Source organism: Solanum lycopersicum, chromosome 5, assembly GCF_036512215.1.
Source record: "Solanum lycopersicum chromosome 5, SLM_r2.1".
NCBI lineage: Eukaryota > Viridiplantae > Streptophyta > Magnoliopsida > Solanales > Solanaceae > Solanum > Solanum lycopersicum.
Window position 1 is genome coordinate 68,463,602 of NC_090804.1, and position 11,230 is coordinate 68,474,831.

At 28.1% G+C, this 11,230-nt stretch overlaps 2 protein-coding genes and 1 long non-coding RNA gene across 3 annotated transcripts; 1 reads left to right on the forward strand and 2 right to left on the reverse strand.

Annotated features, from left to right (window-relative positions):
• The first annotated feature begins 677 nt into the window (after window positions 1–677).
• LOC112941585 (uncharacterized) lies at window positions 678–8,053 on the forward strand. The gene is made up of 2 exons (XR_003247014.2): window positions 678–833; window positions 7,614–8,053. It is a non-coding gene; the product is annotated as an uncharacterized lncRNA (long non-coding RNA).
• Window positions 2,813–4,763, reverse strand: SP6A (protein SELF PRUNING 6A). The gene is made up of 4 exons (NM_001329447.1): window positions 4,569–4,763; window positions 3,735–3,796; window positions 3,175–3,215; window positions 2,813–2,937 (listed from the first exon to the last, which is right to left on the reverse strand). Exons 1-4 carry the CDS (start codon window positions 4,761–4,763, stop codon window positions 2,813–2,815), a joined length of 423 nt encoding a protein of 140 aa, NP_001316376.1.
• A 2,102-nt stretch (window positions 8,054–10,155) lies between the features above and the next one.
• LOC101262312 (uncharacterized) lies at window positions 10,156–10,991 on the reverse strand. Its single transcript, XM_069298637.1, has one exon. It carries the CDS (start codon window positions 10,923–10,925, stop codon window positions 10,362–10,364), a length of 564 nt encoding a protein of 187 aa, XP_069154738.1. The 5' UTR covers window positions 10,926–10,991; the 3' UTR covers window positions 10,156–10,361.
• Window positions 10,992–11,230: the final 239 nt, after the last annotated feature.

Genomic DNA, 11,230 nt, shown 5'->3' on the forward strand with positions numbered 1-11,230 from the left:
CAACTCAGCTATTTTAAAGCTACATAAGCGTAGTCAATGGTCAGAAGGGTCCGATATATTGTGTTTTATTAAGTTTAAGGGTTCAAATGACAAATAAATAAGTAGAAGAGTTCAAAATACAAACTAATACAAGTATAAGGATCCACCAGACTATTTCGCCAAAAAGTAAATGTCTTCATGTATAAAAATGTGACATTTCTTTTGCAACAGACTATTTAACTAGCTAGCTAGCTTTCTAAAACCAAAAATATAATCAATGAAAAAAAATATCATTTTAAGAGAAGTATAGTACATGATTGTTAAACAAAATAAAAAAAAAATATTGTCAATAAATTAATTTATCACTAAATAACTCGTAGCTACTAATTTTTTCTTGATTATCTATCACTAATCCAAGCATTAACATACTTTTTCTATTATATATATAGCGATACAAACGACACGTCGCTATTTTTTTAAACTTTTTTTTGGGAATGTCAACAAAAGACCAAACTAAGAAAGGAATAATTTGAAAACAATCGATTCAAGTGTGTGTAATTGCAAAAGAATGTGTAAAAGATGAAAAGAAAAGCTTTTGAGAAAAAGATACATGCATCTATTTTGCAACTTGCATGGTACTAACAATTTATTTTTTTCCCCTTCATATATATATATATACACACACTACTTTAGACTTTGGAAAAAAATAACTTGTTAAAGTTCAAAGCTCCACTACTTTAAACATAAAAATATTCAAAAAAATAAAAAAAATTGTCTTTCTTCATTGTGGTTCAATCTTCTAGCTCAACTAGCAAGTCAAGTAGTTATGAAGATCCATCGACATACGAAAAAAGGTACGTATTTATGTAATTTAGAAAAATAACTCGTTAAATCGAAAGCTCTACCTTAAAAAAAAGAAAAGTCAACAAAAAGTTCTCTTGAAGTACCTCTTCTTAAATCTTGTTTCCTTAGTTACTATTAGCTAATTTTAGATGAAAATTTACTTTGTCTATCGATAATTGACTCGTTAAAAAAAACCCTTAATGGCAAACTAAGTTTTTAGAAATATATATACATTCACGAATGATATTCTCTTTTCTTCTTTGAATTTTTCGCCGTCCTATTTTTTCTCTCTCCTATTTGTTCTTAACATAAGAAAAAAGAGAAATAGGTTTCTTGCTTTTGTTCTATTTTCTATATGAAGCAGTGATTGAATCATGATTTTTATAAAAATAATTATAGAATGTCAATCCTCTCTAATTTCAAGAAAATCCAACAATTTGTATATTACTTAATCAATTACGATATAATTTTTTGACGAAAGATAATATCGATGCGTTTTATATATATATATATAAAAGAATTAATGGTTTTTGTCTTTTTTGTTTGAACTTGTACACTAGGTAGTCACTGCTAAATTTTTAAGGAATCATTATATATTGGATGGTCCTTCTATTGTCCAATAACTTTTCTCACAATTTTATGAGCAAAATGATTCCACTTTTATATGAGATTTAATTTATGATATTATGTGATTATTAATGAGATATCAAGAAAATTTTTAATTGTATGTATAAATTAATCAAATTGATAAGTTTGCTAATTTTAAAAAATTATATCTTCATAAAATATTGCTAAATTTAATGACATTAAGTGTTTGTACCTTTAGCATTAAGTGTTTGTACCTTTATATAAAAAAAGGTATAATTGATCCCTTCTAATGTAGGACTCTTTCAAGGCCCTATTTATATTTATTAAACTCCAATTAAGCCAATAAAACTCAAGGAGTCATAAACAAGAAAAGTTAATTTAAAGTCTCTAGGACCACATTTATTCTTCAAAGGTATCAAAATATTTTTGAGAAAAAAATCATAATTATGGACCATATTGAAATATACTCTTCTCTTTCTTCACAAGTGACACAAAATTCTCATTTAACTTGGACAAAAATATTGTTCACTTTTTTTTACACAAAAGATTCTCCATTACAACTTGTCTTAGGACTATATGTCTATATCATTGAGTACAACTTGTTCTTTTATTGTCCAATAATATATTTTGGGAATCCTATTCAATTAGGGTAGAAACAACCCTTTGCTACCATCCTTGACTAGATGTACGTATATATATATATATATATATATTAGATAGAAGTTTTTTTTACCATCATAATTATTTCAATCGTCGTTGAGCTGAAGGACTATCAGAATACCAGCGCGCTAGCCATTGGTAATAGTAAGTACTTAATTGATTAGTTATAAAATGAGAGAAAACCCTTTAATATATTGGACCACAAGCGTCTAGGTTTTACATAAAAAGGTTAAGTGAGACTACTAGAAAAATCAAAATTTTCATATATAATAAGGAATTTTCGATAGAAAATGTATCGAAAATAATTGTGACAATGCAAGTACAATTTCGATGGAAGATTATTATTATTATTATTATAACAAACCATATATTTATCATATGCTAACCAATACACTCTATTTATTTATAACATCATGAGGGTAAATCCCCCTTACTACTAGACATCAAGTATCTAGGTTTTTAATTACATGAAAATTAAAATCAGAATTTCGAATCGACATAGAAAGTCAATTAGAAATTCTGATTTTTCTCACACATTATCGCTCTTGAATCATGTAATTTTCACTTTAAGATCTCGCGATGAGATATTGGTAACACTTTATTTTTATCATACGTATGTATCTATGTATGTACGTATTTGTTTTATGCGCGACGTCCTCCAGTACCACTCTCTCTATGGCAATTGTAGTAAACAGATGCAACAGGCAATCCAAGATTATAAAGCTCAGCAAAGTCTCTTGTGTTAGAAATTTTGACGCCATCCTGGGGGATACACTGTTTCACGTCCCAATTGTCGAAATAAAACCAAAACGAATCGATGAATTCCCATCGTTGGCGTTGGATTCTCGTAGCATACTATTTCATTTCCTAGTATAAGGTAAAATAATCGAATAATTAATGACGACATAAAAAAGATTTTTAAAATTTACGATCCTTTCGTGATTTTTCTAGCTAGGTTATTGACCATATATGTGTGTGTATATGAGAGATAAGTTATCATATACTATATGATTTATTTTCTCAAAAACTGTTACTTTATAGTGTCAATACATAGAACTTTGTGTAAATGACAAAACAAATATATTTATAATTAAAAGGATTTACCAAATCTTGTATCTGTAGTTGCTGGGATATCTGTGACCAGCCTGAAAAAAAATATATTAAATAAAGTGTTAAAATAATAATAATAATAATAATATATTTAGTATAATTATATAAGTGGTGTTTAGGTAGAGTGTTATGTGTATTTACGTACGATATATCTGCATTGTGAAGGTAGAGAAATTGTTTTTGATAGACTCTTGATTTAAGTAGCATGTATGAATAGGGAATATAGTAGTGAAGAAGTTATGATGAAAATAATCGAGAAAACAATACAATAAACAGAGAAAAAGAAATAACGTATTACCATAAAAATCGAAGAATAAAATATACGAGAGATAATAAAAATAACAATAATAACGACGATGATGATGATTAGGAAAACTAGAGTAATAGGATTTTCAGTACACATGACATTATGATTTTATGTTATCAATTGTGGGTTTTCACTTTGCATTATGAGCCTAACCAAGTTTCTTGATTCGAGTTTCATCGTCATTATTAATTCAAAAAAAAAAAAAGAATTTTTACGTGTTTGATCTAATAAGATCGAAAATACTAACCAGTGTAGATACTCCCTCAAGTTAGGATTGCTTGGGCTTGGAGCATCAGGATCCACCATAATCTTCATAAAAAAACAATTACAAAAGAATCTCAAACAACAATGTAATCAAAACATAAATAAAGAAAAATTAAAAGAAAGTAAATACTATCTCCAAATATTAATAGCGTCACAAAAAATAGAACCGAGAGAGTCAGAGAAAAGTAATAGTCAATAGCTCATGAAAACAGTGAAAACATATCTAATACCGTCTTGATAATAGAAAATGAAGCCTTTGTTTAACTCTCAGAATAGTAATATTATCACCTAAAGTAAAAATGAACGAGCGAATATATAAAAAATAATATAAGCGATAATAGTTAATAATAACAAAAACATTAGAAAAGAGTAATAAACCTCTTATAGCTTCACATAAAATAAATAAAAAGAGTGAATTTTCTTCTTTTTTTTTTACTTAAGAGTAGTTAATAGCTCATGAAATTAACATTAAAATAATATCTTAAATCGTCTTGATCGTTGAAAATTAAACCTAAGTTTTAACTCTCAGAATAGTAATAGTACCACGTAAGATAATGCAAGTGAGGATGAATATATAATATATAATTAATAATCCAAAAAATTAGATAAAAAATATTAAACCTTTGTGACGATCTCCAAATGATAATAGCGTCACATAAAATAAGAGAGAACAAAAAAGAAATACTATAATTAATAATATAAGAAACAATAGTCGATAATTCAGAACATTAAACCTCTATAACTCTCCAAATAGTATATAATAGTGTCACATAAAATACAATAGAACAAGACAGAGCGAGTAAAATTTAAAATTTACCAGAGTGTAAAAGGTGCGAAGATCGTCCCCTCCGATATAAACCTTAGGTTGCATAACAACTTGTGAAGGTTTCAACACACATGCATTGTTCACTTCTCTATTATTATAAACAACTCTAAGATCAACAGACCTAGTGAATGGATCTAAAACTTCACCTATCACACGACCAACTATCAATGGATCAACTCTAGGCATGATAATATAAAGTTTATATATAATATATATAATATGACAATATGCTAGGATATTTTAGTTTTTTCTTCTTTCGATTGTTATTGCAATGATAAAAATTTTTATCAAAGGGTATGGCTATTTATATGAGTAGTAAACTTACTATGTTGATATTTTATTGGTGTCAAAGAATCTATAACCTTTCTATGGTATTCTTTTACTATGAAACTATATTATTCTTAGGTGATGTTGATCTTTGTAAGATGTATAAAACCAACTCAAGAAGCCATGCGCCCTAAGTAGAGGTGTCACATGTGCGGATTAAATCAACATTCAGGCCAAGAACGGAAATAAACGATTATGATTCAGTTCGCCAAAACTAGCTTGAGTTAAAAAGTGTACATTAAAATTTTCGTCGATTATTCCTTTTTCTAGATAAATGTTTGGTAAATTACACTCTTTTAGAAAAATCTTAGGTAAAAATTATACCAAAGTCTAGATAATCAATCGAATACTCAAATTAATATATGTTGACTATGCTACACAAAATTCCTAATTTCCGCCAATAATCATAATTACTCCTATTGACTGTTTCAACTTATGTGAAATATTTTTTTATGTACTGAAAAAATGACATTTTTATCTCTTGAAATTCTTCTTTTAATATTTATATTTTACTCATCAACTCGACTAAACTACAAGATATGTGAAACTCACACATCACCACTTATTTAGAAGAATAGTTTTAGTACTTTATGTATATTTGATTTATATGTTAAATTTTTTTTTTAAACTTCGTATCAAATGAAAAGTATATATATAAAAAAAGAGGTGGGATTGGGGGTGGGGGTCACTTACAAGAATCCAGCAGATGGATACAAATGCTAGCTGTAGATGCAAAGGGTGCTATTTTAGATAGCAAACACACTATATTTAGTCATCTTTTAGAAACAAATAGGATAGGGTGGAGATTTGATCAAATATATTGTGGTCGTTCTAATTTACGTGATATAATTTAATTTAATTTTTAAAATTTGATTTTACTTTAATTTTTTTTTAGATATTCATAAATAAACAATCAAAGGTAGCTTCAGCAAACAAGCAAGCATTTCAACTTGAGATTTCATATCTAGATATCTCAATTTACGACTAAACACTTTAACGCGTTCGTGCACTGTTACATAGACATCCCATGCTGATCTGACACATAATTTAGTTGGAGTATTCAACTGATAAAATAGAGACAAATTGATTAATGTTTATTCATGCATACTCAAAAGTCAAAATTATAGTATTTACTCGATCTCTACCTGGAACTAATGAAGTTTGATTATTTTTTTTCTGATGTTACGGATGTTATTCAAACATTATAAGAGAATTAAAGTGCTATAAGTCACAACTTCTGATGTCTTTATGATATACATTTTTTTTTCATTGACTCATTCTATCGCAAAAATTCATCGCTAATTCTATTTTTTAATAATAATGAATTAACAATAAATTATTAAACGACAAATTAAAAACGAATTGACCATTTAATTAACTATTTTTCCCATGTAGTTATTAGTCATGACTTCGTAAAGAACCAACTCCTATTTAATTAAAAATCATAATTTAATTACCAAAATATTATGTTAATTACTATAGATTATTTAGTGGTATATGAATGTCAAGTTTTATCTCTATTTTAATTATTTATTCTTTCGTTATTTTTGAGTCATGACTTTATAAAAAACGTAAATATACTCTTACAAATGATTGTGCTTTTTAAATAATCTTTATGCTGTCAATGTATACGATGTAAGATACCCTTTTAGTTTATTATGGCTAAGAAATCATGTCTAGTCAATTCAGATAAAATATTCTTGGATAAAAAATTCGAACATGAACGTGAAGAAAGTGATTTAATAACACAACATTCTAATTCATATCTCATCTTTATTAAAGGTATTGGAAAAAGGTGGGGGCAAAAAGAAAGAAAGATACTATTTCCGTTTTAATTTATTTGTGTTATTTTAACGTGACACAGCATATAAGAAAGTAAAAAAAAGAAATTATATTATGTAATTACTAAAAATATGTTAAATGTATTAAAATATTTTTTAATTTTATAAAAAATTGAAATCAAAGAGTTATTAAATACAAAAAATATATTTATTTTAAAATAAATTTAAAAAAAAATTGACAAACAAATTAAAACGAAACGAGTATTCTGTATAGATTCTTTTCACTTTTACATCCTCCAATGTTATAAGACTAAATGTATGATTCTCCCAACCAAAATGAACCTCACAACTTTGTCCAATCATGTATATCCTTAAAGCTTCTTAGACAACACCTCAACATTCCAAAAATATTATAGTATTACCAAATTTATTATTATTATTATTATTATTATTATTATAATATATTTAATATAATTTCATAAATATAGTAAGGATAAAATAGTGTGTACGTAAATTTAACTTTTATTTTATTGAGTAGAGAGACTTTTTCTAATAGATCCTCAATTTAGATAACACATACTAAAAAACAACGGAGAAGGTACGTAATAGGGGTGGTAATTGAAGTAAGAAAAAAAAACGATGATACTTGAATCAAAGAATGAGATAATAGGAGAATAATAATAGTATATATTAATAGCTATTATGATAAGAAAACTAGACAATACTCAACTACCTGCTAATCTTCTTCTATATATATTCATTTGACCTCCATATTTTGTCCTCGGTAAGCTTGAGGTTGTGTTATATCTTATCTAAATCACTTCTAATACTTTTTTCGGTTTACCTCTATCTCTCTTTATACACACACCCATAGACAATCTCTTACACATCCTCGTTGGTGCATCTGTGCATATCCTCTTTGTTGAAGAAGAAGGAAACTGACGATTGAAACATGTCAAAGGGACGGGTGCAACACAGTTGACTGATCTAACCGCAGCAAGTGTTGATGAGGAAGGAAGCTAATGATTGGAACATGTCAAAGGAACAGGTCCAACGAAGCTGACCGACGAAATTACATTAATGCTGTAGAATTAGAGTCGCATAAGGATTAGACTAATTATATTTCGTCTAGAATTATATTATGATTATAATTATATACGACTAGTATTAGATTACTATTAGAATATTATTATAGTAGTAATAAGTATTGTAGTATCTAAGTATAGTTAACTTAAGACTCTATAATTCTATCCTATATAAGGAGTTTGTAACTCAGCATTATTATTATTATCAATTTATCAATATTGATCAACCTATCAATACATTAATACTATCAATACATCAATAAATCCTTGATTTCTTTCTCTACGTGAGATTTCTACATGAATTTCTTCATTCTTTACATGTCCAAACCATCTTAGCTTTGCTTCTCTCATTTTGCCCACCGCGAAAGGCTACTTTCACCTTATTCCGAATATCTTTCTTCAATCGTGAGTAATTCATGGGTTGTTATCCTTTAAGATAGACGTGTATTCAAAAGTGAAATGTCTCTTATTTAATCTTGTTAGACATTTATGTACCAATTTACAAATATAGAACTAATACTTCTAGAGAACCTAATTCTTCAAGTAGTAACATGATAGGTGAGAGTTCATATAACTGATCTTATATATGTTAATTCGAATATCTTTAAAAAAATCATGTTAGAAATTAGTATTTTAGTAGAAATATAAAAAAATTATAATGCTATGTAAGTATATAACTTAAATCTTCAAACTTGATTCATATAGTCTAAAAAAATAGCATTGTTAGTAAGAATTCACATAATTGACACAAATTTATTTGAAATTTAAGCATAGTGATCGTTCGTTGCTACAGTATGAAATTTTGGCTCCGTCTCCGATAAAAGTTTGTTCTACGATATTTTTCAAGATTGAGCCCTTTTCAATTCTTGAATTACTATTAGGGACCAAACAAGGGCATTGTGGTTGGATGAATAGGGATCATCCATCCATCATGATACAAATGTAGATTATTCAGGATCCCAATATGAATATCGAAATATTGGAGGAGAGACAAGAAGAAAAGAATTGCTATTGGTGGACAAGGCATCATAATTCATAGCCATGTAACGACTAAAAGATAAATGAAAGAATGAAATTGCATTCAGAATCACTAAAGCTTTTGTGTTATTTATATAAGGTATTAGTTATAAATATTCGTATTTATTATTACGGTTAAAATATATCATTACCGCTATTTTTTTTATTTGTTATAGTGACTTCACTTAATTAAAAATAGTTAAAATTGAAATTAACAGGTGAAGAAGAGATGCATGACATTTTACAAAAATATATACAATTTTTCAACACATGTACACCTATAAAGGGGAGAATTGACTGCCCAATTTAGAAGGCATAAGGAATCCAATTCACCTAGGATCTTTTCATATTAGAGAAATCTAGTCCATATATATAGAGTATTCGGATATTTTCGTGGGATTGTTCAAAAAGACGTATACTGTAAGACGTTGTTCGTTTGTATATGCTTCAATTATTCCTTAGATAACTATCCAGATGGGAGCAAGAGAGTCATCCTTCGATAAAAAAAATTACATTGTATAGGTGCTAGCTCACCTGCTTACACGTAGATTCTATAACTTCTATCAGTAAAGATTTGAGTGTTAGTGCTATAGATTCAACTAAACAGAATATTTTTGACACGTTATATTATGTATGTGGCGTAAGATATTCACATGAACGATATTCATGGTTAACTCACAAAAATTGTACAAGTGGTGAAATACGAGATTCTTTTCGTTTTGATGGTGGTGATAAGAACCTAAATTCTAAAAAAAAAAACTACTCTAATTATCTCATGTAAAAGCTTTAAGTTGTAGTAAGTAGCACGTGTATAAAATATCTTTCAATATCACTCTAAGTATGGGCCCTTTTTCCTAGTTCATTTCAAGAAGTTCACATTTACAAAAATAACCACAAGTAGTAAAACGTTGCATGATAGTGGGTAGTGGCTATTTATGCAAATGTAATAAATCTTCCAATCAACAAAGTTGACATTTGCAAAAATAGCCACTAGTAGTAAAATATTGCATAATTTCATTTTCCTCATTATACAAAGTAACATGGTTTATTCCAAAGTCAAAAAATCTAATCAAATTACAACAACAAACCAAATTAAATCAATGAATAACAAAATAAAAATAGAACCTCACATTTGCAGAAATAGCCACTTTTACTCATTATACAAATTACATATATATTAATAAAATCAACCTTTCCAAAGTCAAAATCCAATCAAATTACACAACAATATATCAATAAATTAACAAATAAAAATAAACTTTCCCATTTGCAAAAAAATAGCCACTTTTACTCATCATACAAATTACACATATATATTAATAAAATCAACCTTTCCAAAGTCAAACTACACAACAATATATCAATAAATTAACAAATAAAAATAAACTTCCCCATTTGCAAAAAAATAGCCACTTTTACTCATCATACAAATTACACATATATATTAATAAAATCAACCTTCCAAAGTCAAAATCCAATCAAATTACACAACAATAAATCAATAAATTAACAAATAAATATAAAATTTCACATTTGCAAAAAATTAAAAAAATAGCCACTTTTTTGTTTTCTAGTTAAACTTGAAATGGCCATGGCCAATTCTTCACATCTTGTTCATCTTGAACTTTACCTCTATTCTTCATTGCAATATTCCCATTATTTCCTTCAATATAATCATAATATTTCAAGAAAAATGCTAATGTAATAGAAATCCATTCAAGACAAAAGATTAAAGCACATAATCCACCAGCTAATCTCAAAATCATAACACCATCCTCTTCTCTGACATAGGAATTCAATTTTCCAAGAAAATCCCCTGTTTTCGTGAATATAAGCACGAAAACAGAGCCTTGGAAAATTGCTATGAGTACGGAGCACACCATGTGTGCTCCGTACCCTCTAGTGTCAGCACTCTGCGCTGACACTGTGGCGCAGCCAAAAACTGCGCCACCTATGGTAAGGATGTGAAGGAGGATGAATAAGAATCCGTAAAGAGACGGAATCAATCGGAGGGATAGAGTTAAGAAAATGCAGCTAGAGGATGCACCAAGAAGAATGTAGTTACAAAAAAGGAAGATTTTGTGGGTTTTGTGGTGATGGGGTTCACTTGAATCTGAATAATAATTGTTGAATCCCATTTTTGATGATTTTTTGTGGGATAATTTTGTGTGTGTATATATATATATAGGTGGGTGGTGGGGGTGTAAACGGTCATATTATTTGAAATTTGAGGTTTATTATAATGTTAGAAGACCGTTTGGGAAATGAAAAGTGAAAATATACAAAATATTTGGTGTAACGGTTACTTAAGGAGTCATATGTATTACGGTGTTTGTCTCGATTTGCGTGTATCTCGATTATTTATGTGGAATATTTGTTACCTCTTGCAAAGTATGTGTGGATCGGGTAGCTGTATCTATCGAAACTCTGAACATAAGAGAAA

Bases quoted from the DNA above. Each gene is read 5' to 3' on its own strand.
- SP6A (NM_001329447.1), bottom strand. From the start codon at position 4,763: ATGCCTAGAGTTGATCCATTGATAGTTGGTCGTGTGATAGGTGAAGTT. The intron at 3,216-3,734 runs GTTAGTATTTTC...ATTTTTTTTCAG, and splicing joins TTGAGGGAGTATCTACACTG to GCTGGTCACAGATATCCCAG. The intron at 2,938-3,174 runs GTAAATCCTTTT...ACCTTATACTAG, and splicing joins AACTACAGATACAAGATTTG to GAAATGAAATAGTATGCTAC.
- LOC101262312 (XM_069298637.1), bottom strand. From the start codon at position 10,925: ATGGGATTCAACAATTATTATTCAGATTCAAGTGAACCCCATCACCAC.